This window comes from Pogoniulus pusillus, chromosome 30 (assembly GCF_015220805.1).
Source record: "Pogoniulus pusillus isolate bPogPus1 chromosome 30, bPogPus1.pri, whole genome shotgun sequence".
Classification (NCBI taxonomy): Eukaryota; Metazoa; Chordata; class Aves; order Piciformes; family Lybiidae; genus Pogoniulus; species Pogoniulus pusillus.
The window spans coordinates 9,929,695-9,957,316 of NC_087293.1; the positions used below are offsets into that span (position 1 = coordinate 9,929,695).

Sequence of the window (27,622 nt, forward strand, 5' to 3'; positions counted from 1 at the left end):
CCTGTCAACTCATTTCACACACACTATGAAAGAAGCAGGTCTTAAGGCTTCATCAGCAATTTTACTGTCATGAAATAAAGCAAAAGCTACTCTCTTGAAAAATGGCAGTCAGGGCAGAGTTGAGAAAAATTCACATTACTGAATATTCAGGCATATGGTAGAAGAATGACAATGGGGCAGAATACATAAATCTTCTCATATGATACCTGGAGCACAACAGTTTGAAAATAGAGATGTCTGCTCATTTTTTCAGCCTGTTCAAATTTCTACTCAGACTCAAAATGGCTCTAATTTACCTGTTTGATGTATTAATCACATAAAGCCATTGGTCAGATTTCAAAGCAAGTGGCTGCGACTTGATAAGAAGAAAAAATAATAAGTCAAAGATGGAAGATTAAGAAGGTGCTCATTCAAGTCCTTGCTATTTATAATTACTCCCTGAAGGGACACAATATTTCAAGTACAGCCTCTTGAGGTGAGAAATAATCTGTCAAGTCACCAGGCAAAGCTTTTACAAAAATACTGAGGCAATACTCTGTGAAGCTCTTTGGGCATGTTATGTATGATATACATACACCTAACTCTGAAAACTCCTCTGGCCTGCATGGAGTTACCACAGAAACAAATTTGTCTTCAGGCCTAATGTTTGCGAGAGACTGAAGCAATGCTCAGAAAAATAAACAAGTCAGGCAAGGAGCTGCCTTCCTCAGCAGCTCTGCCTCAAGAAAGCAGGCACTTGACAGAAACTCTCAGCAGCTTCAACAGCTTTTGCTCCTTTGCTTAGTACCCAAACAAGTCTTTGGTTTTGGAGATTCAGGTTTTTTTTCTGCTCCCAAGTGTATTAAGCTGGGAAAGGGCTTAGCCTCCTATGCTACAGCTGTTGTGGGAAGTTCCCTAAAAAAATAACCTCCCAAACCCTCAACTATGTGGGTTTGTTTCTTAATAGATTTGTCAGGAGCCAGAAGTGGGGTATCTTCCTGAATAAATTTCACCTCTCTCCTACCACATAGCATCCACTATCCTACACTGTAAAAGAGCAGAAATTATTCAAAGTTATTTAAATTACTGATTCCAATCAGTAAAGAGAAAAACAAATTTAAATAGATTTTAATCCTCATTTTCTTTTGTACTTTAGTTATTTTCTGGAAGAGAAATTAATTATTAGCATCTGATAACTACCGAGAACTGTCTGATTTGCAATAGATTATGAACTTTATAATCAGGTTTTTTATCAACAAAAGGGATTCACAATGCACACATATTTGTATATGCAAATCTCCTTGCAGACTATTGGCATTTGAAATTGTTGTTGACACCAAGCAGAGTTCAGGCAGTGCTGTGTGAGATCACTTCAAACACCTTTAAGCTGGTGCCTGGCAAGGACAAAATGTGACAGTTTAAATCTTTTTTTGCTGCTGTGCCACTTGGAATGACTGATGTAAAACTTATTTGAATCTCAACCAGAAAAATACATTGTACAGTGATTTACACAGAATTATTTTGCTGTCTTTCTGCCTTACCTCCCTCCCCCCCGACTTTTCCCAACACTAGAAGGACCCAGTTTTTACTCTAAAGTGTCTGTGTTGAATTGCCAGTATTTGCTTTCTAATACATTTGTATTCCCACAGGAAGCACCCTGAATAGATCTCCAAGGACTGGTCTGTCTTAGGGAATTTGGCAGAGTTTTCCCACTGCTCCTAGGAGGAATGTTGCTTTCCTGGTGGTAGCCCCCGGGCAGGCTCCTGAAGCTGATGCTGTTTTGATGTTGTGCCATTTCTGCGTGCTCAGATCTGCTTCAGACACCACTCTGCTTAAAGCACTAATTGCTGTTAACTAGCACCTCACTGCTCTTGCTTCTCTGGGTGGAGCTGGCCCAGTGATAGCTATGGCAGGAATTCTTAGTAAGTAAGCAAGTAAAAACTGGAAGTATTTATTCAAAGGTTTTCAGGAATGTTCTTTGTCCACCTAGCACCTCTCCCCTTGAATTTAAAGAAAACCTGATGGAAAGCAATGCTCAATGCTTCCAAAAACCCACAACTGGTTTCAAGCTTATCAAAACTCTTGAATTTATGACTTTGGCCCCCTAAGTTCTGCTTACAATCACATTTATTCTTAGTCCATTTACTTCCTATTTCTTAAGTTTGATCCATGGATAATCTTGCATTATGTCCATAAAATTGGAGCTATACATTAAGGGAGCTCTCTTATTAACAACTGGTAGATCTTCTTCCCTTCCCAGCATTTTTAACACATGAAATACCACAAAAAAGGAAAAAAGTTCCTTGCTGGAAAATAGCAGCAGACACATGAATGTGCCAAGGACTTCTCTGGGCTCCAGCTCTAGAGATAGTGACTAACACCACGGCCTTCTCTTATTTAAAAAACAAGTTACTTCTAAGAGTCTCACACCCTTTTCACCTCCACTACTGCTTTTCTTGTGCACAGTTCACTGCAGGTTGTGCAGGATGATCAGAAATCTTATTCCCAGCCTAAATCTATTTATGGCATGTTTATGCTCACTTGTTCTCATGCCAACATTATCCATTAGCTTAAATAACTCTTCTCCTCCCCTGGCACTTATACTCCCTGAAACACTTGCACCTCAATCATCCCCCCCTTCAACTTTGTTATGCCACACTGAACCAGACGTGTTCTTCTAGTCTCCACCCTTGAACATCTTATTTTGAATACTGTGTGGTTATGGAGTCCCATATCCACCCTCATCTTCAAACTGCCTATAGTGGAACTAAACAGAGTGAGAAAAAGGATCAAACATGTGGTATGGTTTGTGTAGCAGAAGGGAATGAACTTAATTGCATTTTTCAGCTTGGGAGTAGGGGATAAAGCAACAAAACCAACCAAAAACTGTGAAGCAGAAACTGGGACATAAAAAATAAATCATTGACAGCACAGCAAAGGTGAACAGAGACCTCATTCAAATTTCTCAAACACATGACACACAGGGCATGGAGTGGATGATATTAAGAGACAGATCTGAAACAACATAAGGAAGTACTTATCTACACAGAGCTTTATTAAACTGTGGGGTCACTGCCACAGGATGTTATAGAGATCAAAAGGATCAACAGGTTCCACAAATTATAAGGTAAATTCACAAAGGGAAAAAAATTTACCAGAGGACACTAAACACAAAAGATGAAAATGCAATCTTCTGGATTAACTGGGAAGATAAGTAAAGGAAAGATCACTGTCTATCTGTTTTGTTCTCACAGCTCTTTCAATAGCTGTGACTGGTCACCATTAGAAACAGGACACCATGCTATGAGGACTGTCTGTACTGGTGGAGTAGGACTAGGTCAACCTTCCCTCAGTCATACTCATGAGCCTTTTTCTCTGCTTCTTGCACATTAATTCTTCCTAATCCTCCTTTTTGAGACACGTGGATGTGTCCCAAATCTCTAGAATTTTGCTAAAAACATTTAAAGTTAAAAAAAAAAGGGGGGGGGGGGGTAAATAAGAAACTGCTCAAAGACAGAACTTGCTCATGATTAGAATCAGATGCTGTCCACAGTAAGAGGCAAGGCAAATTCTCAGAAGGTCCCTTTCAACCCTGTGCCCAGCCACCAGCACCCCCCAACACAAAAAGAAACTCATGGGGTGGGAGTGGGGGAAGCCTGACAGATGTCTTTTTATGATCACTTTTTCTTCCTGGTTCTCAGGCACTGATACACAGCTATGAACATTATTTGCATTGCCAATTTCAGGGAAGATTGGTTTAGGAAAAAAAAAATAACCAAAAAACACCAAGATAATCCAATTAAACCTTCAGTTTGTGGCTTTTACTAATTAATACTAATCCTTTAAATAAGAATATTACCATTTCCTTGTTAGGCTGCTCAAGTACTTTCTCTTAAGATCAACAGGTAAAAACTACATGCAAAAATGAGAACCCATCAGAAAAACAGCCTCATATTGCAGCCTTGTTAACCAGCTACTGAAAATTACAGCTTCAGCTCCTGCTCACAGCCAGACCTAGATATATTTGGACACTTGCTATCATTGCAAATGCAGTGGCTTTAGGTTTGTGCCAGGTAAGAGACATGAGAATCTGGCTCCCGGTCTGCATTTCTAACTCTTCACAGAACAAGAGAGTCCAAACATATTTCAGTTCTTTGTAACTGATCTCCATAGACAACTGAAGATCTTTATCACAATAAACCAGAAGGCACTGCCACAGAGTGTAATTACATGCTACTATAGTTGACTGTTGTCTTCCAGAAGTGGGAAAAGGTTTGAAAAATGCATGGTTTCTGCTTGGGCCATGCTCTTGAGTTCCAGAAATAAGATGCTACCTCTAATCCCTGTGCAGATAAAATGGGATCTTTGGTATTGTAGGTTTGAGTAGATCTTAAGAGTGGGCTTCAAGACCTGGCTTTGATTGTAGCCATCTTTCTGCACCAGAGATTAGCAATGTGTTGCCCCAGTGGAGAATCAGGTCTAGGTCCTGCTTTCTTTTCACACCACTCAAAAGTTCATATCCCAGGGATCGGGCAAGAGTTAGTTTCTTAGGACTATTTCTCAGTCCTCTTCAGATACTTAAGAACTCAACATTTCCAGGAATCAGGAACCATACCCCATGGAGTTTTTCCTTTGGCCAGCAGGCTGCCATTGTGAAAACCTCATAGACAACACTCAGCACTGCACCAGTTACAGACAACTTGGTGGTGCACAACCCCGTGGCAAAGGAAGTGGGGTGAAGGTGTTCACATATCCACAGCTGCATCCAAGTTCAGCAGCCAGCTTGGAATAATGTGCTGTCTAGGCTGGACGTACTGTCAGTTAGCCACCAGGACAAGTGGGTTCAGATATCCACTTGGTCCCACATTCCTGATTCCTTGAAGAGGCCTAAATCAGGATCACTGTGCACATCCTAGCATCCTTGGCAAAGACAAACATTCTGGTGAGTGAATCAGTATCAGACAGAGATTTCTTTTGAAAGAGGACTGTTTTCTCTGTAGATAAAAAGAGAGATTCTTCCATCTTCTGAAAAAGCCTTTGCAAGAAAAGAAAAAAGGAAAAAAAAAGTGTCCACTGGAGTGTAATTATTGTGCTAAGTAATTATCAATCAATTAGAAGAAGTACAAAAGACTCAAAAAAGATGAGTAAATATGATGTGGAAGAGGTGCTGATGAAGCACACCCCATTTCCTTATTACTATAAAATAGCAACGCTTCATGCATTGTACTACAGAACTTTGGGCTGAAGGTGTGACAGAGCTTTACAAACGTTCGTTTCTATAAGCATTCATTTCACCTCAGGGAAGCACCATCTCCAGAGGGCAAAGCCCGAGGAGCAGAACGTGCCGACCACCTGCTGCAACACAAGGAGGCCGCAGCAGTGCTGGGAAGAGAACGCAGACCCTCACCTCCCATTCTGTACACTAACCACAAGACCATCAAATGTCACCTCTTAGTTACGTTTTATCTCCTCACGCAGGAAAAAGGCAGCACATTAAAAGCACATTTTTGGTCATTACTTCTGTTTCTTTCCGTGGTGAGGAAATTTTTTTTTGCCAGGAACTGCAGTGTGACTGACAGCCCCAAATGCCTTCAGAAAAGGTAAGACAGGAGCGATGCAGCACAATGGGGCCACGACATATGGATGGGTCCCCCGCGCACTTAGTGAGATGTCTGCCACATCACACCTTATCTGCTCTGAACTGCGATTTAAGGTGAGTGGAGACGTTTCCTCCCTAAACTTCAGAATGTCACAGCCATCAAGCAACCGTTTTGCAGTACAGAACTGTGCACGCTGTTGGCACGTCACACTAGCAGCACATAAAAGAAACTATGACTCAATTTTAAAGGGAAATCTTATTTGCTGCTTTGAAAATAATTCCAATTACTAAAGGCCAGTTTTTTTCAATAGCAAGTCAATGTAACAACCCATCCCTCCACAGCCTGGGTTATTCACCTGTTCTAAATCATTCCCTGTCCCTACTCAAGGGATCTCTTATCTCAGTAAGAGTTCTCTCCCTCTGCTTTCTGCTTTTCCCACTCCATCCCTTTTCAGTATTTGCCTCTCTCCTCATCTTGCTCTCTGATCATTTCTAGTTTCTTCCCCTCCTTTCTTTACAGTCATTTCCATTTTCTTTGAAATGTTTTGGCATTTAATGCTGGCTTTATTCTTCCTTCTCCATCTGCTGCTCTTGTCTTTCTAAATCTCTTCTGGAGCCTTCTCTTGGGAGAAAGCAAGAGCCATTCAGTGCCTCCTCTTTCTGAAATTCAGTTCCCTTCTTTTTTGTTTAGGGTCTTGGAACCAGACAGTCCTCTTTTCCCTGGGAGTTGATCTATCAGCTACAATGTCTTCTTACCAGCCCCACCATAGCTGGTGCCATCATGTATTGTATCTGCCACTCCCTTTAAATACCAGAATCTCAAGAAGTGTTAAGTGGAATTTCAAATACATACTGTGAAAGCAACACTACAGAAAGGAAAATTCCTGCTAAGTTTTACTCTCTCGAATTGTGCAGAATCTTCTGACCACATTGTAGCTTGCTCCACTAGTTACAATCCAATTTTAAAGAGAGTTTCTTCCTCCTTAAGAGTTTTCTTCTCTGTAAAACCTTCTAACTCATTATCAGGACTTGGAGGGAACAAAAGGGGAATAACTAAACTGAACTGCTAACACTGCCTTTACACAAATCTCCCCTATATTGTCTTTCCAGTATATTTTAATCTGGAACTCAAAGGCTCGAAGTCTAGGACCTGTCTTCCTTGCCTGCTCACTTGGCCTCTCTTCCCCGGCAAGGGAAATAGCTGTAACATGCAGGTTGAGATGGACATTTGCCAGTTAAAAGCACAATGACAAACTCCTTTTGGAAATGCTCAGCCATATCTGCACATGTACCCTGTAACTAAAACCTAACACAAACTGACTGCAGATCAAGCAAAGTAAATATGGAGCAAATGGGGAAAGGATTTCTTCTGTTACAAAGTGTTGTTTATTTCCAAACTTTAATCTCAATTCTGACTTTCTATGAAAGTCTTCCTCACATCTGTCATTAGCCAATGTGCTTAATTGCTTGTAATTATACCTTAGCACAGGGAGTGATGCCTCTTAAAAGTTTTTGCTTTCAAAAAGTCTAAAGGAAAACAACCACCAGAAAGTTTGTGGCTCTTTTTTTTTTTAACTAAAACCCCTGCAGGCAGCAAGATGGATTTTGCAAAGAGGGATAGGATTTAAGTCACACAAAATACAAATCTTTTACAGCTACACTCATGTTGCCAATGCACAGAAATAAAATACAAGAAATGCACTATCTATCAAGGATTCCAAAATAAAGCCAACAGGAACATTAACAAACGCCAAAGCTTATAAAAGCCTCAAAACACAAAGATCCTCACTTCTATCACAGCTCAAAGGATGCAGTGCAGGAGTCAGTTGCTTCTTAGTTTTGTTTTATGCATTTCACACACCAGCTTTTCTCTGGCCACAGAGAATTTGCTTTGTTCAATGCCCAAAGTACACTTGACTGATGAAGGAACAGCAGCTATCAAAGCAAAGGAGTGGAGATCAGACATCTATTCCTCTCAAGGTTTTCCACTGCTGTTTTTAAACAAACAAATGTTTTAAACACAAAGCACATTCCCATGGGCTTATTGCAAACTAAAAGGGAAATAGGTATTTAACAAGATATTAACTTATCTGAAATATGCTCAGCTAAAACCAAAAAAGAAACCAAGAAGGAACATGATATGCTCTGCCTGTCCCACTCTCCTCTGGCAGTTGGGTGTTTATGGTCTCCTACTTCCCACATGAAAACAACAAATTCTGCTGGCTACAAGCAATTATACACAAGCACACCAGCACCAAAACTGTGAACAGGACAAATAATTCACTCAGTTAATGATTTGAAAGTGATTTCCAATGGTAGCAACAACAGCAGATTGTTAGATAGAAGCCTGATTTAAGCTGACTGACCCTTTCAGCATTTCTAAAGGAATGATCAAACTAATTCCATGAAAAACGAAAGCAAAAATAGAAGCGATGAGACATCTTCTAAATAAGCAAAGTTGCTTTTGCAGCATGCTGAATAACTGGAGGGTGGTAAACACACCACTGTTATAAATAACATCTACCCTCTTGACTTTATTCTTCAGTTAATTATTTCAAACCCTTTAGAAGCATTAATGAAGCAAACTTCATGGATCTCCTGCAAAGTGAAGAGAATTACTCCCATGAACAGGAGGAAGAATAAAGATTACAGGGACAGAAACACTCCTCCAAAGTGACAGTGGCACATTTGTACAGAGAATTCACAAGGTCTTTTAGCATAAGAGAAAAACAATCCTCTCATCCAGACGAGAGTGCTCACTAAGTGACCAGTTTGTAGGCTTTACACATCAGTTAATGTTACACAAAATGTTGCATCCATATTTTTAGCTTTAACTATGACTAGTAAATGACTAAGACATATCAAAGCTTTGTACTGATCAGTAAGGTCCAAATAAATTCTTTTTAAATGGAAACTCAAATGATTTCTTCCTGCTGAGGCACTTTTATGTTCTGCTTCAACACCTAATCATAAAACCATTAAAAATAACATTTCACACTAAAAATGCTAGCAGCTGCCAAAGTATCACACACTGCACTTTGTCAGGTTACAGACAAACACAAAGCTGTAACAGAACAGTGATTAGTAAGTAATTAATTATGTCTCATTACCTTTGTGGTCTTCTTGGGCCAGCTGACCACAGGGACACCCGAAATGGCAAGATTTTGGTCATCATCAGCATGTTCCTTCAGTATGTTCTGTTGCAAATGAAAGTGCCTTTATTAACCAGTGAAGTATTTTTCCATCTGAAGAGTGCAGAGGCTCAAAGACAATACTCTGCTTTGATGACAGTGACAAGATCTCTACTGATTTGCAATATCTCTGCAAATTACTTTTGCTTCCAAACTTCCAATTCAAACTTAAACTCATGCACCTGTTATTAAGATTCCAGATGTGAAGTTCCTTGCAAATCAGACAGCAAAATCAGCCATGAATCACCTCAAATATCACAAACTTCTTTAAAACTGGCATCTCTAGAAGACTGGTGGTTTTCCACTGGGTTCACTTTAATACTAGTATTACCTCTCCCTTTAAACTTCAGCCCACTAAATCACAAATGACCCTGCCAGTCATCACAACCAACAAGTTCTCTCCTAATCAAGTTTACAGAAGACCTGAGAGGCACCGAGACTCTGCCACCAGTATTTCTACAGTCACAGGGCACTGAGCATGTAGTTTAAAGCCTTCCTCAAATGCTAAGTGTACACTGTAACCTTTCATCCTTCCACAGTGGCAGTTCCAGAGCACTGCCATTTCCACTGGACATCCTTTCACACTATGGGCAGGCCAGAGCTGTTGGAATCAAGTTGACTTTATGTAATTTATACGGCATTTGGGTTCCTGAGTATTTGACTAGGAAAGAATTGTCTCTGAACAATACAGTATTAAGGAGAAAAGGTTGGTCTCCCCTCCCTTCCTCCTCCACCAAATTCTTTTGCTTTTATGTACCATCCTAGAAATCTCACGAGTAGGTTGCACCAGTTTATGTAGCTTGTGACTCACTCCCATGACCAGATAACTCAGCAGAGAGGTGGGGAAGAACTCCAAGTGTACTCAACTGTACAGCTGGGAATAGTCCACACTTGCCTCCAGGACCCTCTACCTCCTAACCTAGCTACAGAGCTCTTCAACTGGAGTTTCAATCAGTGAAAACAAAAACCAAGTTAGAAGGAGAATTCTGCCATGTTGCTGAAAATTGAAGCCTCAATAAGCACTAACAGGCTAAAAAGAGGGGGGGGGAGGAATGTCCCAATAAACCAAAAAAGAACTGCAGGTTGAAAATTAGCTTCTAACAGAATATAGGAGATAACCTCAGACAAGGAAGTTCAACATTGTTGCTTACAAGTATACAGACTTAGGAAAAAAGCTTAATTAGACAGCAATAGGCACCAAGCTCAGTCAGCCCCAGTGCAGAGTTTTAATAATTAGTAATTTCTCACACTATACATAAAAAGCTTAAAATACAGTAATTGTTTTAATGGGAAGCACACTTGGAATTCATCTGTAATCATCCAACTAAAGCCTGCGGTATGATGGCATGTTTCAGGCCCCAAGAGCCTGAGCAGGCAGACGAACATCTACACTAGGATTTGGCTAAGTGTCCCTGGGGCTGGCTTCCTCTCCCTGGAGCTCAGGCAACCTGCTGGCTTCAGCCCAATTCCCCAGTCTGTGCCTGAGAGATGCACAGTGCTGCTTCTTCAGACACAATCACATCAGTGGGGCTGTTCTTGATACTGGTTAGCCTGCAAGCAGCACCAATGACCAAAATAAACAATACCAGTACAAGCCCAGTTTCATCAGCTCAGCACTGTGGCTGCACTCAGGAGCTTGCATAGCCACAGCCTGGCTGGTGAGGAGCAAAACACAGCTTGCCCCAACCTGATTGTGATGGGGAGTCTGAGAGCACCTCCAGCATACTCTTGGAGTGAAACAGCTAACGACTTTTACACATGGACTAGTCACTGGCAAGTTAACTCTTGGCTAAGCTGAGAGAAAGTGAGCAGGGCAGCAGCTCAAGAGCCATAAAAACAAAGGACAAATTAATTCCTCTTTACTTTGCTACTGTTCAGTTTGAGAGCTTGTAAGACAGACAACTTTAACATTTCCACTAACGACTTCAGAGACTCTGAGTTCAATAGAAAGCAGAGCATATTCCAAGAACTTGGCAGGGTAGTGAAGGTTTCTTGTTATCATATGGCTCACGTGGAAGTATTATCTGAAAAGAAACATAAAACTGTGGCAGTTGATCATCTCAGCCAGCTGAAAACAATGAATGTTTGAGCAGCAGAACCACAACCAAGCCATGGTTGCACCAGCTGCAGTGTCAGATGTCAGCACACACTAGGCCAGAGAAGGCAGAATTTTGTTCACCTGCTTAAAAAACAAGAGGAAAAAAAGGAAGATAAAGAACAGCCATGGGGCTCCAGTTAGACAACCAATGTGGTGTTCATCCAGCATAAGGCTGCCCAATTCATTACACCTGAAGGCTATGGTGACAACAACAGGTATGAAGAAAAGAAGCTGAGGGAGGATGTAAGAATTCAGCTTAGCCATTAATTTCAAAAGTCCAGCAAGGAATGACTTCCCCAAAATGCATTCAGGAGAGAGACTTTTTTTCCTGTCATCAGAATGAGAAGGGGGTAAGATTTCTTGGCAAGAAAAAGTAAGAACATATTTCAGTAGATATCATCTGTCTTGCACAAGAATCTTCTCCTGCTGCCAAGGAGTTGTGGATATTTGACAAACTCTGTTCTTCAAACTGTGTGTCTTCTGTCCTAATGGACTTCCACAGCCCATTCTGAAGAGGAGCAACATTTTTGCTTTGAAGTGGGCAAAGTCTGTGGCATTATGAGGAGGCAGATCTCACAATCCTCTTCCCCAACAGCAAAGGAATTACTATCCTGGTGGTAACAACAGAAGTGTTGTGTGCTGAAATCAGAGGCTGCACAGAGACAAGCATCACTGGCAGAGTGTTCAGTGTGGGGTGCAGTCTGTAAGAATCAAAGCTCTGCTCACCTTTATCTGCCCTGTGATGTGGGGTTTAAGCTACACCACAGAGACAGTTATGTCTCTATTCTCTTCTTCATGCATAAGTCCACTCCAGTTGCAACTCTGGTAGACTGACATACTTTTTGGTAGCTAAACATCAAGTGGAGAAACCATATGATGAAACTCTTCCAACCCCCAAGGCCACTAGCTAAGTAAAATGACTTCTCAGAGATTTTTTCCCCCCTCTCTCTTCCTCAGTGTAGGTACTTTTTTAGCAGTTCAGCTGCTACTCAGTTTTTAAGCTGGGAGATGGAGTTTTTGCACTGATTCACGTTTCAGGGCACAGAAAACAAGGTACCACCGCAGGCTGCATGTGGCTCCAAGAGTAACACCACCAGCATGGATGTGAGGGCAACGGTTACAGTGTCTTCTGGCTGTTCACCCTGCCAGCAGCCACACTGCCAAGCCTTCTGTCCCTCTGCAGCCTGGGTCAGCTGAGCATTCTCAGGGAGTGTATGTTTATCCCTGCAACAATCTCCCCTCAGATTTGCTACACATACAGCTCTCACAGAGCCCAGCAGACATTTGGATACAGAGCATTGTATCTCGTTGGCTGACTGTTCCGAAGCCATCTGCTGCACAGTGAAGCTGCTGTCAGTAATCACTGTTTGAAGGCCTCTGAGAAGCTCCTTTGGTGGTGGACACAAGTCTCACGTGATACAGGGCCCATACAGCAGAGCTGCAGCCAACAAGAATTTAATTCCTCCTCTGAGCTGAGAGAAGAACTGACCTGCTCCCCAAGTGAGGCCTGTGTTATGCTCTGCAAATAAGCCTCCCTTGTGCTGCTGCAGTCCATCGATCATGGTGATAAATGGGTTCTCAATCTGCAGAGGCATTAGCTCGGCACTTCTGGATTGCTGTGACCCCAAACTAGATAGTTGCAGTTAGGAGCTGATATGACGTGTAAGGAATTTACACAGGCTTAGGTTGGTTTTCAGTCTCCCTTCTCACAAGGAAAATAAATTACTTCACAGTCTCACCTACTTGACATTAAATAGCTGCACATAGCTGTATTTACCACTAAGAGCGGCAATGCAGTCCCCCATCCCTCACTGGACTCATGCTCAGATGGGGAAGCATGGACTGCAAGTCACTTTGATTTGTTCTGTGCAACTTCACACCACTGAATGAAATGGTTTCCTTGCTGCAGCTTAACTCTTCATATCCATTAATTATCTTCCTGAAGCACAAAGATGGACTTGAATGCCATACAAAATCTTAGCATGTATTTTACTAAGGAATAAAACTGATACAATATACAGGGATTTCTTTTCTTCAGGAAGAAACTTAAGGCCTTCCAAGCAGAGGAAGAGCTTTCAGATCTTCTGTCAGGCCATGTTCTTGCTGTGCATTTAGTGAAAATAACTCTCAGATGAGTGCACTAAAAGGGTACTTTTTATAGGACACATTATTAATACATTGCATGCCCAGAAGTTGAGTTGCCCATGAAACAAATCTTGTGCATATAGCCAATACAGCCACAGCACATATGACCTGCACAGTTGCTTCTGCAGGACTTGAATCACACATCCATGCAGTCACACAGATGAGTGGTGCTCTGGATATTCATCAGGATGGACTAAAGGTGCCAATCTTCTGCTCCCTCTACTGCTGTCAGCAAAATCTCCACACCATTTTCTGTGCAAGCTAGAGAAAAACTAGTAGTGGAGTAAGAGGGAATATGATTTAGTGGTCAAGGAGATAAATACCATTCTGGAAAACTGGACTGTATTTCTTCCCCTGCCATTATGGTTCCACATGACATGGCAGATCTTTTAAATTAAGTTTCCACAGAGAGTCATGAATAGTGTGTTCCTACTCTTCCTCATGCCTGGCTTGGGTGCTAAAGATCAGAAATGCTAAGCAATCACAGTTTCAGTACCATTCAGATTATCTTTTACAGTATTATTCTGAAATAACTCCAGCTTGATGTGTCCATGACACACCTGTGTCATGGACAACCAGTACCCAGAGTTATGGGCACTTGTATTCTTCACCTCTTTGCACCCCTGTTCCCTACCTATGAACCAGAGATAACAACAGCTCATTACCACTTGTGAAACACACAACTATGGTAGTGATGGGCACCACCAGGAACCCCAAGGGAACAGTTACATCACCATGTTCAGAGTCTGAAGAGTACGATGAGACTCACTGAGGAGTCTCAGAGTATGATGAGGACACACTGAGGAGAAAAGACAGAACAAAACTAGATGATCTCCAGAGCTCCCTTCCAACCCATGTGATTCAGTGACAGCTTCATTCTGCACACCAAGCAGTACAAGAATTCTGCAAGGACCATTGTGCTAGATGAATGCTCAAGGGGCTGAAATCAGCCACTTGGCAACTTTTCCTTTGAACACAGAAGCCCTAAACATTGACTGACACACCTAGGTTTGTATTTTTTTAAAGCAAATTAAATGAATAAAACAAACTTCATGCCTCAGTAGTAGATGTGTTAGAAGGAGATAGGATGCCTTGGCTCCACTTTGCTGTTCTCTACCATGTCAAAGAGCACAGTGGCAGAAGAGTGATGGGTTGTTGCATCCGAAGTCCTGGCATTAGATGGGAATGGGACACATCTTGTCAGTGGCTGCCTCAGACAATATGCTGATGAGGAAAGTGAAGGTCTGCGCCGGGAGTCCTGGGCTCCACCCTGACTTTAGAGAAAGTGTACTCAAGCAATGACTGATCTAAGTACTACTCCCTCGGATGCTTCAGAGCATCTAGAAGTGGATTATGCAACTGCAAGGAGAGTTGTGGAGACTGGAAGTAGACTATAAAGGCTTTAAATAATTTACTATGTTGTACTGACTCCCAAGCTCTGAAAACTGAGGACTGCCTTATGTGGGCCAACATTGTGAAAAAATACAGGTAAGAAACATCTTGAACAGCTCTTTAGGCACTGTTCAAGAAAATGCTGAACATCCTTTTAAGAGGTCTTGTTCTGACTAATCAATTACAGGCTCACCAAACATACAGAGGTGACTCCAGAGAAAACAGTTCTGCAGCATGCATGATGTTTAGATGTGGTCATGGGCTCTTTAACCAGCAGAGAACCACAAATACCAAGATGCTGGGCTACATCCTGATGGTTACAGCGTGTGCAGGCAAGGAGAGAAAGTCTAGGAGCAGACAGTTATCAAAGGAGACAGAACATCAAGACTGCAGCTCTGAAAGATGCACAAAATACAGTGGCAGTTGCTTACTTAACACCACATGAAGCACACATCACCAAAAGGGGCACAACCTGGGCCTTTTTCTTAAAGGTCTGTTTGCAGTCCTCCATCTCTGTAGCTAGTGAATCCACTGCTCTGGAGAGGAACAAGACAGCCTGTACTCCTACACAGTGCTCTAAACCAGATTCACATGTGGTTGGCTTGCCATGTTCTAGTAAGATGTCTCACAGTGACATGAAGCATGTCATCCAAAGAGCATACTCTGAACATCTGCACCACTTAGCACGTGTGGTGTTCCTTTCTGGAATTTCAAGAAGGAGCAGTTTAAGTGAAACTTGGCCTGTGTATCAAGTCTGGAAGAGTAACACTACCACTCTGTCCTTTGCCACAGATTCAGCTCCCAGGCTGGAAGCTTTATTTTGATTTCTGATTAGAAGATGACTGATCATGAAGCAAGCGAATGAATCTACAGCCACAGCTTTGGGCATCTGTGTCCACTTTCACAGACAAAGTGGCTGATTTTGCCAGAAAAGACTTTCTGAGCTCTTGTAGTTTACCAAATGAGTGCCATGTATCACACTTTCAGGCTCCAAGACTGTGGAATACGGTTCCACTGCACACTGCATATGTTCAGCCTTCTTTAACTGGCTTTGAAGCCTTTTCGAAGCAGCTGTTACACTACTTGCACTGAAAAAGTACAGGCTCTCCTTTTATCATATAAACATGTATTTCTCCTCTCAGATTGTGGCTTACACAGCTCTTGTGTATAGAACATTTGCAGCTGAAGAGCCACACTGTGCACAGAAACAGCCAGAGCTGGTGGTCCAAACACAAGACTGTGAATCCATATGCAATTCCGAATCAGGCCAAATTGCTATGGTACTGGACTTGTGCAGGACAGGCTAATTTCAGCCTTATTGGACAAGTCCTAACACAATTACAAGAGTATGCTGCTCTCAGCTTTGTTAAAGCAGTAATTAATACATCTGTCTTACACAATGTGAAAACACGACATAGAAGAGCAGACCAAGCCATCCAAAGGGATATCACAGACTAGAGGCAGGGCTGGGACTAGAAGCATCAAGGCCATGCTGGTCTTCAGGAGGAAGGTACCACACCAGTATGTCAAAAATCTAAAGAGAAGTTCTGTCACTGGAGAGCACTCCTCATACCACCTCCAAAAACAGTATATTGTACCAGTGGAGAATAATTATCAACCTATAGAGGGCAATGGAGGAAAAGAAAATGAAAAAGGTGAAAGCAAAAATAAAGGAACAACTGAAAATTATGGACAGCATCTTCTGAGTTACAAGTATTTACATTTTGTCTGTGTCAGTTAATCAGACATACTCCAGAAAGACACTAGACCCAAAAGGGCAGATTCAGACTATAAACATAAACAGCCTTTCTGAAGTGCAGTATTTATCCATGGTGTGTGAGTGCTGAACTATAAGAGGAGCTAAACTTCTGGGCCACTGCTGTGACAGACAGAAAAGATTGCATCAGTTAAACCAGACTGCAAACAGACATCTCCCCAGAGTGGAGATGTCTTTTGTTAAAGGCATGATTTCCCTCCCTGTGGCACAGCAGGCTGGAATGAGCCGGTCACTACATTCAAGCTGCCATCCCTCTGCTGCAGAACTTGCTTTCTGATCTCCTGCTGTCTTCTGTGCCCACAGAATACAGCTTGTGTGGATCAGCAAGCTATCACACCCACCTTCATGTCCTCAAGGAGAGCCTGGGGATCTTCGATGCCTTCTGGAACACACTTCTTGTTCTCTGGGAGAGATTCAAGCTTTTCCACTAGGGCTTTTAAACCCTTCAGTTCAAATTCTGTGAGGTGAGTCCATTTGGTTGAAACTTCTGTAGCTGGAGACCCCGTTGGTGTTTTGGGATAGTCCGTGGGGGTCGTTGATTTTACACTGTCATCTGACTCATTAGACAAAGTTCTTTTTAGGTATCTCATTACTGTGGCTTTTTGTTTTCTTCCTGCACCCTCCTTCCCTTCCGAGTGTGTGCTGTTGGGTGAGGAGGAGCCATCCACCAAGGATTTGGAGTTCTTGTCCACACTGTCATCCTTCTCCTCCTGGATATGGGCATCACAAGATTCTTCATCCATGTCTAACCACGAATCTGATGAATAGCTGTCTGTGCTGCGTTGTCTTTTTGCATCTGAAAGTTAGAAGAAGAATGCTGAGTTTTTATCCAATGTAATTCACAGTTTAAACATTTCTGTACCACAAGGGCTACGCACTGCCTGATTTCAAAGGGTACCGGATAATGCCTGGTAAGTAAGTGACAGGAATGGGCTCTACTCAGCTGATTTTTAATTGGGGTGTGTGTGTGTTTGTTTCTTTTAATGCTGGTTTTCATTAACATCTACTCAGTTCAAATGACTGGGAAACATTTAGGGAAAAATTATGCTTTCTTCAAAGCTTCAGCCCTCTACGCCTTCAATTATGAGTAGGCAGAGCTCTTAAGTCACACACAATTAATTTTCCTGCAAATCCAAAAGAGACCAGATTCAGCAGCCTTACAGCTTTAAGAGGAGAGTTAGCACAGAAAGAGGAGGGGGGAAATGATGGGAAAAGCACACTAAAGTGCTGTCCATCATCATTCCTCTAGAAACTCTGCCCAGCACAAAATCAACTGCTCAATACCCCTCCCTCTGTGAGCAACTGTTGGTAAAACAAGAAGCCCCACTTGTTACTGCATGAATACTCATTGCTCTTCTGAGACAGAAATTACAATCATGCTTATTTTATAGACAAGATGCCTAAACACACTGAGAAATGCAAGAACTGTCCCAGTTTCACGATGCTGTTTTCATTAATGATGTCCCTGGTACATTCCAGGTACTTCAAGAAAACTGAAAGGCAAGTTTCTGATTCTGAAGAGCCATTAATCTTAGTTTCATAGTAGATTTCCTCCTAAAAAAAACAATTGTTGCCAGGTTCCTTGTGATCAAGCAGTGAAATTAATGTAAGAAACTGGTGGCCAAGGTTTCCCAAAACACACATCTTTTCTTATTTATTAAGACAATTTCCTTTGCTAAGTGAACAGCATTGAGGGCAGGCTAGCAGCAGCTGGAATTTCTGTGGAAAAGACAGTTAAAACTGGCAACACCCAGTCAAGTCCATGTGAATTTTAATACTGGCTGAAATGGGTATGAGATCAAGATGCAAACAAAAACACTGCAAAAGGAAACAGAAGTCGTACAATAAAAAAAAAGGCAAGTGAACAATTAATGAGAAATTCCTTTCACAGCTTTCATGCTTTGCAGTGCAGTAGCTCTGGATTAGGACAATGTGAATTATGCTTAAGGAAGGATTAAATGGACAGCAAGGAAAAAGCTCAGCATCCGGTTGCTTAACAGTGAGGCTCAAAACAAACACTGAAGCCCAGTTACAAGCTGGTAAATGTATCCTTATCACAGAGAAGCTCTTTGTCTGTTGCACAGTCTATATGCCATCTTCCGAAAGAACATGCATGTTACTTGTCAGCTGGGTAACAAAGATGCAACAGGCAGCGGCAGAGTGACTGTCTGAGGGCAGCCTGCTCAGCTGCTTGGTTCTGTAGTTTCAAATAAAAACTCGGTAGGGCCAGGTGCACCTCTGTGTGGTGCACTCAAGAGACTTGAGTTGGCCACTTTATACTTCCCAAGCCAAGTGTGCTGTTGTTACAGCCTGCAAAAATCAAGCATCTCTGTCCAGTTCATCCCTTCATTTGTCATATTTGTTTTTCCCTTCATAACCAAAACGGCCATAAGATTACTCCTGAAGGGCATCTTTAAGCTGAAATGCCTGTGAAAAGGGTCACCAAAAAATACCATCTCCTAGCAAGGCTAGTCAGAGTCAAATCCAGCCCCATCCAAGGTGCAGGCTAACCTCCTTCCTGCACCCCTCCAAAAGAGCTTCACCATGAAGTACAGCACGGTTTATTTTGTGTGATGAGGTGGTGGCATGCAACACTCCAAAGCAGCTCCTCCTCTCTGCTCTGTGCTAATACACCCCCATGCTCCTCTTAGAAAAACAAACAGGATTAGAAAATATCTTAACCAGAACATTTGAAAAACACTGGGTTATCCAACTTGTCTTTAATGCTGCTTTTCCCTTTGTCCACAGTAGCTAGCACACTTACCCACCTCAAAGGGCTATATAATCAGCTTATGTCATTCTCCCATTTTACAGCTGAGGAAACAGATGCTTGGGAGAAAGCACGATTTGCTCATTATCACACATCAAAACTAGGGCAAAACCAGGAATCAGAATCCAGGCTCTTGAATCCAAGGCTGGAGCCCCTTTTCTAAGGCACACTACCATGGTGAGCTGTTTTACAACTGACTGGAAGCACAAAAGCCCAGCCTAGGTGGGAGAATGTGTCAGTGATAAAACAGGTGAAAGCAGATACACATCCCTGTGCCACTAGCACAGTGTCGCTAACAGAAATTGGCATAAATCTACACAAAGGAAATTATGTTTCTGTCTTCCTGTGCTGTAGCTCTGCTGAACAGGAACTAATGGCTGTAACTGGGGCAAATCTCAAGCACAGACAAGGCCTAAAGAGAGGAAGATCGCATTATGGAGGTGTGAATAATTTACTCCAAGTAATGCTCTGCTGCTAAGAGCAAACAGCCTTCAGAAGAGATCTCCACTGTTTGTCATTTGCTCTGATCAACGGACACAAAAGGCAGGCGAGGAGTAGAACACCACAGCGTACTGGAGGCCTATTCCCACCAGAGGCAAGCACATGGAATGGGGGGGCAGCAATTCCATGGTGCCAGCTGCCATCTCTTCCCTGCCACCGGCTGTCTGCACAAGATAGGCTCTGCTGTGCCAGCAACACCTGGGTACAGACAGACAGAATCCAGCCAAATCAAACCTCAAAATGAATCAACCCCAAACATGTGCCCTGTGGCATGTCCTCCACAAGCCTGCCAGTCACATGATGCCCTCTTAACTGTACCTTTGGGGACAGATAACCTGAAGTGTTATCAGTCTATTCTGGAGCACTAGGGAATTACAGCATTGTTGCACCACCAGATTAAGAGTGGGCTGCTTTCAAGAGACAACATCTGTCTGCTACTGCTGCTAATTTAAAGGTGGGGGGGGGGGAAATGGTAAGGGAATCAAGAATCAATCAGTAATAGATGAATAACTTCAAGGAAAGGAAGGTTCAGGTTTGTTATTTCCAGGTGTTTTGTGGTAACACAACATGACCTGATTTTTATTTATTCATTTTAATGAAAACAGCATCTGACAGAGTTATGAAGCTGTGAGCTGAGGCCTTCCCTAAGCAGAGTCTGCATCTGCTTTCCCAAGAAGTGCATTTTAAGCACTGTATTACCAGGTTTCCACTGATACTGAGATTTTTTTGTTTGTAAAACATGGAAAATAGCTCCTGCTAAAAACAAACATGGTTTCTTCCTCTCAGTCAATTTATCCATCATTATCAGGTTAGAGCTCCAGTTCTGGAGTGATTATCCAGTCCAGGCTCCCATGCAACTTAGTGCATCCAGTTCTGGAGCTCCTGTTACAAGAGGGATGTGGACATGCTGGAGCGTGTCCAGAGTAGGGTCATGAGGATGATCAGAGGGCTGGAGGACAGACTGAAAGAATTGAGGTTGTTCAGCCTGGAGAAGAAGCTCCAAGGTGACCTTATTGTGGCTTTCCAGGATCTCAAGGGGGCCTACAAAACCACTGGGGAGGGAATTTTTAGGGTATCAGGTAGTGACAGGACTAGGGGGGATGGAGCAAAGCTGGAGGTGGGGAGACTCAGACTGGACATGAGGAGGAAGTTGTTCAGCATGAGAGAGGTGAGAGCCTGGAATGGGTTGCCCAGGGAGGTGGTTGAAGCCCCATCCCTAGAGGTGTTTAAGACCAGGATGGATGAGGCTGTGGGCAGCCTGATCTAGGGTAGGGTGTCCCTGCTCATGGCAGGGGGGTTGGAACCAGATGATCCTTGTGGTCCCTTCCAACCCTGACTGATTCTATGATTCTAAAAAGACCTTCAGCTCTCTCCATTTCAAAACAAATGGAACTAGCTTGTACAAACCAGTCAGTGATAACTCCATGAAGAGGAGCAGCAGCACAGGCTTGACTACAGGACAGAGCCAGCAATAGCTTTATCTCGATAGCAGTTCACTTCCCTGTGGCTCTGGGCAAATCACTTAACTTGTACAAGAAGAATAACCATACACAGTCTCTTTCCTTGCTGAGAAGCAACTTGCTGTACTGCAGAGCTTCAAAGAAAGGGAATAGGGTGGGGTATAACTGTGAAATCTTTACAAACTCTTTAGAACAGTTCAGTGTGTAATATCTACCTTGCTATGCCCAGCTTCGAACTCAGGACACTATGAGCTGGGAGCAGCAGGTCCTGTTGTTCTGTTAAAGGCAGCAATGATATTGTCATTAGCAGAAAAAAAGCCCTGAGCATACTGGAAACGGATCACTGCACAGAGCACCTTGCACACAAATCACTCAATATAGTCCACTACTAGCTCCCATAAGCAAATCTCTTCTATTCCCTAAGAAGAGGAAGGAGAAAAAAAAAAGAAAGACATGGCTGCCTCACCATGCCAGAGGGCATATTTTCCTCATCCATCAGGCACAATATACAGTTAGAGCCATCCTGCTAACATTTTAGCAATGGGAATCTTAAAAGCTGCAGGCTACAGAGAAAGCACATTTTTGATAGCCCAGGATCTTTTTCCAATTACTCTTTGTCAGCTCGATCTTAAGATCTGTATCTCAGTGAAGGTCAATTGTGGTTGAAAACATCCAGTACAGACTCATTCATGATAAGAAGCAAAATAATGAAGACATATCCATCCCGAAACAGTGCACGTTCACATCTAGTAGGAAAACCAAATAGGATCCTGTTCTGATTTCAGCTAGCAGGACAGATGTCACAGTTAAGAGGGACAAGGAAGAGAAGAAAGGCAGGGAAAGAGAGACTGTGTGCTTTTACAGCAGCCTGTGATTGCTGTTATGTCATCATTCCCTTGAGTGTTTGCCCTTCCCTGGAAAAGAACAGTCTCGCACACTAACTAGGAGGTAAAGGCCTGAAAATTCATTCTGGGTCTGAAGAGCCAGAGAGGAAGCCACAGTCATCAGCTTCCAACTCATTTAGGAGGGCAGACATTTTTATTTAGGGAGTGGGAAGACTCAAAGTCTTGTTTGTTTTTTTTTTCTCCTGCCTGAAGTTTTGTGAGTTAAGACATTCAGAAAGCAGATATAAAGAACAATATAAATTGCTCTAACAGCACCCAGCTATCGGGCCAGAAGCACCACAACATAATCACTGCGATATATTTTCAGCAGCAGGCAATGCCTTCGAAGGAGTCACTCTGAATTTAGCAACCTTCACACCAAAGCAAATAAATAATACACAATGAAAATGTAGTGCAAAAAGAGTTTAGAGATGTCCTTAAAACACAACTGATGATGAATTGAGTTTCCTGAGTTCCCCCAAAGGTGTTCTTAGGGGAACAGAATCTCTACCAATTCCATGAACACCACCCCCTTGTGAATCCCAGAGACCATGGGCAGCATCCCACACTCTTCTCTGGTGGGACAGCCACCTCAACTAATAATCAACTGTTGCTTCACAGCTTCTGAAATCCTGCAAGACCACTGTACCAGAAGGCATATAAGACAAGAAACCAGCACAACTCAAGGGTGAAATTAACAAGTTCTAACACCCAAAAAGAAAGGCATAAAGTAGGTATTTAGAACAAAGTATGTCAAAGAAATTATTTAGAAAAGAGAGAGAAACACTAACAATGTTCCAGAGGAATTTCTGACAATGGATACAAGGATGTGAAGAATTTTTGTCTTAAACCAAGAAGGACAGAAGACAATTACATCTACTGAGGGATCTGCAGAGATGTTAAGTGCTTTGTTTCACTACTCTTTAAGGAAAATAATGGGAAATTCTTCGCCAAGGGATATTCTCTCATGGGAAATCAAGAAATTGCTTGCAGATAGAGAAGTCTCTAAGGAAGAGACCATTTAAGGACCTTAGTACTTATGAAAAAAAGCTTAAAAACAAAGTGGTGGAGTTTCGGAGTACTGGCCTCATTTGGATCACCTATCCCATAGCAGAGGAAATATATTAAGATACAGACACCACAGAACAAACAAGTGTAATGCAGGGATTAGAGTTTGTAGAGATTTATTGGAGTCAAGAGGCTGGATACTGAGATCAGTTAAAAAAAAGACAAGCAAGTATTGAAGCAGCATTACTCACACACAGCAAAACAGTGCAGCTTTCTAAAGGTAAATAATGTACCTTTTACTCTTTTGAATGTGACAAATAGCAAAGTGAAAGCTCCAGCAGATACAGCAGATCTGGGCTTTTTTAACCACAATCCTCAGTTAAATAATTATTTTAAGGTTAAGAGTCTGACAAGCAATAAAAAGCAAGTTTCTGACAAAACCCAGCATACATCTGTCTCTCCTGGAGAGAAAAGCCCTGGATGTCAATGTCAGAGATGCTATCAGCATGCTAATACTCTGAAGTCAAGAGATAGCAGGCAGCTGGATGAACTACACACTGTCAGTAGATGCCACTTCAGTAGAGCTGGAAGTACTGATCCGTTCAGGAACAGCAGCTCAAGATCTGCCCAGCCAGACACTCCCAGCACCACCTCAACTCTCTGCCACACAGTCGGGCTGCAAGTCAGCTCAGCTCATCAGCCCTGCTGAGAGCAAATAGATTCATTTTTCAGGAGGGTTAATTTTCGGTCAGATCACTGAAGGGATTCAGCTTACAGGGCAGCTGCACAGTCTTGAGTTCATGAAACACAGTAGTCTTGGGAAAGCAGTGCATTTCTCACAGTAGCTTCAAGACAGCAGAAAGGTTTCATGTGCACTTTCCACTAAGCCAACAACTGAAGTCACCACAGGAGACAAGACCAAACCATTTTCCAAATAGCCAGGCTCCTCATTTTCCTGACACCTTTACAGGTCAAGCAAAACAATCTTGTCCCCTCTAGACTCTGGGCAACTGTGTTTTCCTTGTGAGCATCTTTGGAATTTGAAATCCCTCAGCTAGTAACTGGACTGAGGCACATTTTGTGGGCATCACCAAACTATCATCAGTAATTACTGAGTTGGGCTGAAATTCACACTGGTGATTTAGCTGGAAAAGGTCCCATCTCAATATCCTGAACCAACCACTCTCCACATCTAATTTGTTCTGAAATTACACCTCAGTGATCTGGCACCCCCACCCTGCCTGCAGCACAAGACTCTTTCCATGCCAGTGGTTTAGACAACAGCAAATGCAAAGTTTTGTCCCTGCTTTTTGAAGTGCTGATCCAAGGGGTTAATTCATCCATTCCACCAGTATGGTCTTGCATAATGAGAAAAATTCCTCCACAGAGGTCCTGCTTATCTAAACCCTTCTGATCAGGGTCTCATAGAGCTAAGAAGAGACACAACATGTGAAGCACCCCAATTTCCCAGTAACTCAAATTCCTTGGCCTAGCTACACAGACTAGTAGCTCCTTCAAGTTATGCCTGGTCAGTAAAACACTGGAGAGTGACATCTACTCATAACTTCTTCAACCCCTTCTACTAAGAACGATGATAGCAAGTGATCATTTCCCTCCTCTGACCACAACCCAGGGTGATTCCAGCTGTGACAGGTTAACTCCAAGTGGCATCTCACAGAACAGGAGGTACAGAAATACCTTAGTCCTTCTCTACAGTTAACATGTATCAGATAAGATTTAACTGGTGCTTGTGCTGCTTTCAGCCATTCTGCATTTGGAAGCAGGCAGGGAAACTGTCCCACCATCTTGGTTCACTAAAGAGAGGAAAAAAGAGGGCAGCCCAGCAAGGCAACAACTGGAGTTGTCACGTTGATGTAAAGCTCACATTGGTGCCAAGGTAATGCCTTCCTGCTTCAGGCACAGCTATTCCTCTCTGCTATGGGCCATTTTCGGCTATTGCTGTCAAGGTGTCTTTGACCTCCCTGCACCTAGGTTATAGATCAGAGAGATTTGTGTAGGTGTTTTCTTGGGTTTGTTATTCTGCAGAACTAGAAGTCAGTCACCAAACAGAGAACGAAAGCAGAGATTAAAGAAGAGGAAGAAGCCAGGTTTAGTGACCATAACACATTCTGCAGAGGACACACTCTATAAAAGGACAAAATATCCACCCCACCATAGCACATTTGCAATGCAGACATTTCTGGCTACTAAGGTGCTGTGCCAAACATGGCAGTAAATCTTCAACTGTTTGGCAGATCATCTCAACACAAACATTACTGAAACCAAGGAACGAACACATCCAAAAATTATTTTTCTGGGATCCACTTGCTATAGGAATGCTCAATAAACATAATTAAAAGTAGGTTGGCATCTCACGGAAATGCTTAAGAGCCAAAATCTTCCCCACCCCAAAATAAAGAAACAGTTTGTTAGATTTTCTGCAGGTCTCCAGTTCAATTTCTAATCTGCTCTGCAGAAATAAAAAGCAATAAGTAGCCTAAGGTGCTAGCACCCATCCTGAATATGTGCTCAAAGGATTCACTCACCAATTAACATTGATTCTTTCTGGTACTCTTTGCTGAGGTGGCAGCGCTGGGTCACACAGGACACGTATCTCTCCAGAACATACCAGCACATTTCATAGTAGAAAGGATAACGGAATTTGGCATGCACCTGAAAGCAAGATCAAAACTGTCAGTCCATGGGGAAGGGCGAGAAGTTTGCAGCACAAGGGCCAGTCATCATTCTCATCATGTTATCAAGAGCACAAACAGTATGCAGGAGGGGGAGGGGAGCGAGGGTGGGAGCAGAGTGAGATGTATGCCTTCAGCATACGAAATGAGGAGCCTGCCTGCCTGCCATGATAGCATCATTTCTTGGTTCACTAATTTGTATCCTCTTGGGGTGGTGGGAGAGGAAAGGGTTTGTGTTCTTGTGAAATCATGAAACTGATGGATGGCCCCTACGGTGCTATTTACCTACTGTATAAACATAGGGTGGTCACATACAGATGTTAGTCACTGAAACTCAAAAATAAAGGTGGCATTTTCTTTCCTAAACACTACTATCACATGATTTTTATCAACATGGCAACAGTACCTAAAATGATACAAGCAGGAAATACATGTTTTTCAACTATGGTCTTCACAACAATATAATTAAACAAATGAGCACACAAATTCTTGATTATTGATGACTACACATTAAAAGTAAAAATCCCTTACACGGTTTACACCTAGTATTTGGGTACTAACTTAGCTTTTGCCACAAGCAGAACAGAAAAGCAGGATTTTGACAAAAGATCTTGTCAAGCTGTGCACTACTTCTTACATCTCAGACCTGTTGTTCTCACACAAAAAGCTCATTCTCCAGCACTATGTATTTGTGAGATTATTTCAGATTCAAAAGAAAACCAAGTGAGTTTCCTTCCTTTCCAACACATTTTTCTATCTGTGGGAGGTCACTGTACCAAAGAAGAACCTGGGAAGCCCCTAAAATGCAAGACCATGTGTATATTTACTGTGATTTGTTAAAAATGGATGTCATGCATCTTGCATGCACTTGTACTCACACTGTACACTGCTTTCTCCTGGTGGCACAGAAATTTGCATTTTGCAGCCTTGCATGCATGCACTGCACTGGGATTACAAGAGCTGCTTCGAAACATTCTATGCCTAGTAACTGCTCACCTAGCCAAGAGGTGTCCATCCACCTTCAACGACAAACTACACTGCACCAGGAAGGAGCATTACCTTAGAAAGCCCATTTTGAAAAACAAAACCCTAAAAGATCACCCCACCCCAGACCACCCAAACCCAGCAAAGTCTGAACAAAACCACTAATCCAGCACTTGGAAACTCACGTTCAACCCTGCAAAACAGGCACTGCTAAAGCATCTGTGCAGTGATGAAAGCAGCCACTTGAGCATATCAGTGACTTACTAGAATGTCCATATTTGAAAACTGTCCCCAAGGTGGACAGTCAAAACACTTGCCTCTGTTCCCAGGGCACAGGAAACACAAACACTTTCAGCAATAAAGCAAAATGTAAGGAAATGAAGATAGACTACATTGTCCCATTAAAGTACTGCAGTGTAGGATTTCAGCACTCCACGACAATTCCCCAAAGTTCAGATCTCTTAAATCCAACACAAACGTAGCTGGCAAATCCAAACTGTGTGTTGTTATAGGCCACGTACCCAGAGATGCTGCACCTTTTCAAATGTCTCCCTGTGCCATTTGCTACAAAGCACACATGCCAAAAAAAAAAAGGAAAGGCAAAACTCACCCAAACAACATCCCCCTAAATGTGAGAACATTTAACCCCAGGGCCTTTTTGCATTGGAGAATATTTTTCCCTTTGCTTTAGTTATTTGTCATAAAGAAGAGATCGAGTCACTCAGCACTATTAGGGAACACAGGGGAAATTAGCCATGCTAAAATATATGCTAATAAAAGGAACTCAAATTTTTCCAAGAGAGCACTGCAGGAAACAAAATTTGCAAAGAATTGACTTACAAACAGGAAGCCGCCTTCCACCCCTCAGCCTTCAAAAGGTTTTCAGCCACATGCCTGGGAATATTAAAGACATCATTGCTCAACATTTGTTGACAGATTCTGAGCTTCACCAAATTTAGTTGTTACCAATGTTAATTCAATGTGAAAGACAAGGAAGTAATGCATGCAGTGCTCCCATTATGTATATCAATCTTTAATATTCAATTTGAGTTCCTAATTGCCTCACTATCAACGTTCCAACCCACAGCAAATCCCTCCATGCCTCTAATTCACTGTTTGCCCAAGAAGGCTCTGCTTTTAC

At 42.4% G+C, this 27,622-nt stretch overlaps 1 protein-coding gene across 8 annotated transcripts in view; it reads right to left on the reverse strand.

The window, feature by feature from the left end:
• KDM2B (lysine demethylase 2B) overlaps positions 1 to 27,622 on the reverse strand; it is a 123,489-nt gene that overhangs the window by 31,503 nt on the left and 64,364 nt on the right. For all 8 annotated transcript variants that reach the window (XM_064168656.1, XM_064168655.1, XM_064168657.1 and 5 more), the window contains 3 exons: positions 25,351 to 25,477; positions 16,523 to 16,977; positions 8,689 to 8,775 (listed from right to left, as the gene is read on the reverse strand). In XM_064168656.1, the coding sequence (XP_064024726.1) occupies positions 8,689 to 8,775; positions 16,523 to 16,977; positions 25,351 to 25,477 (669 nt within the window). The remainder of the gene's footprint in view (positions 1 to 8,688; positions 8,776 to 16,522; positions 16,978 to 25,350; positions 25,478 to 27,622) is intronic.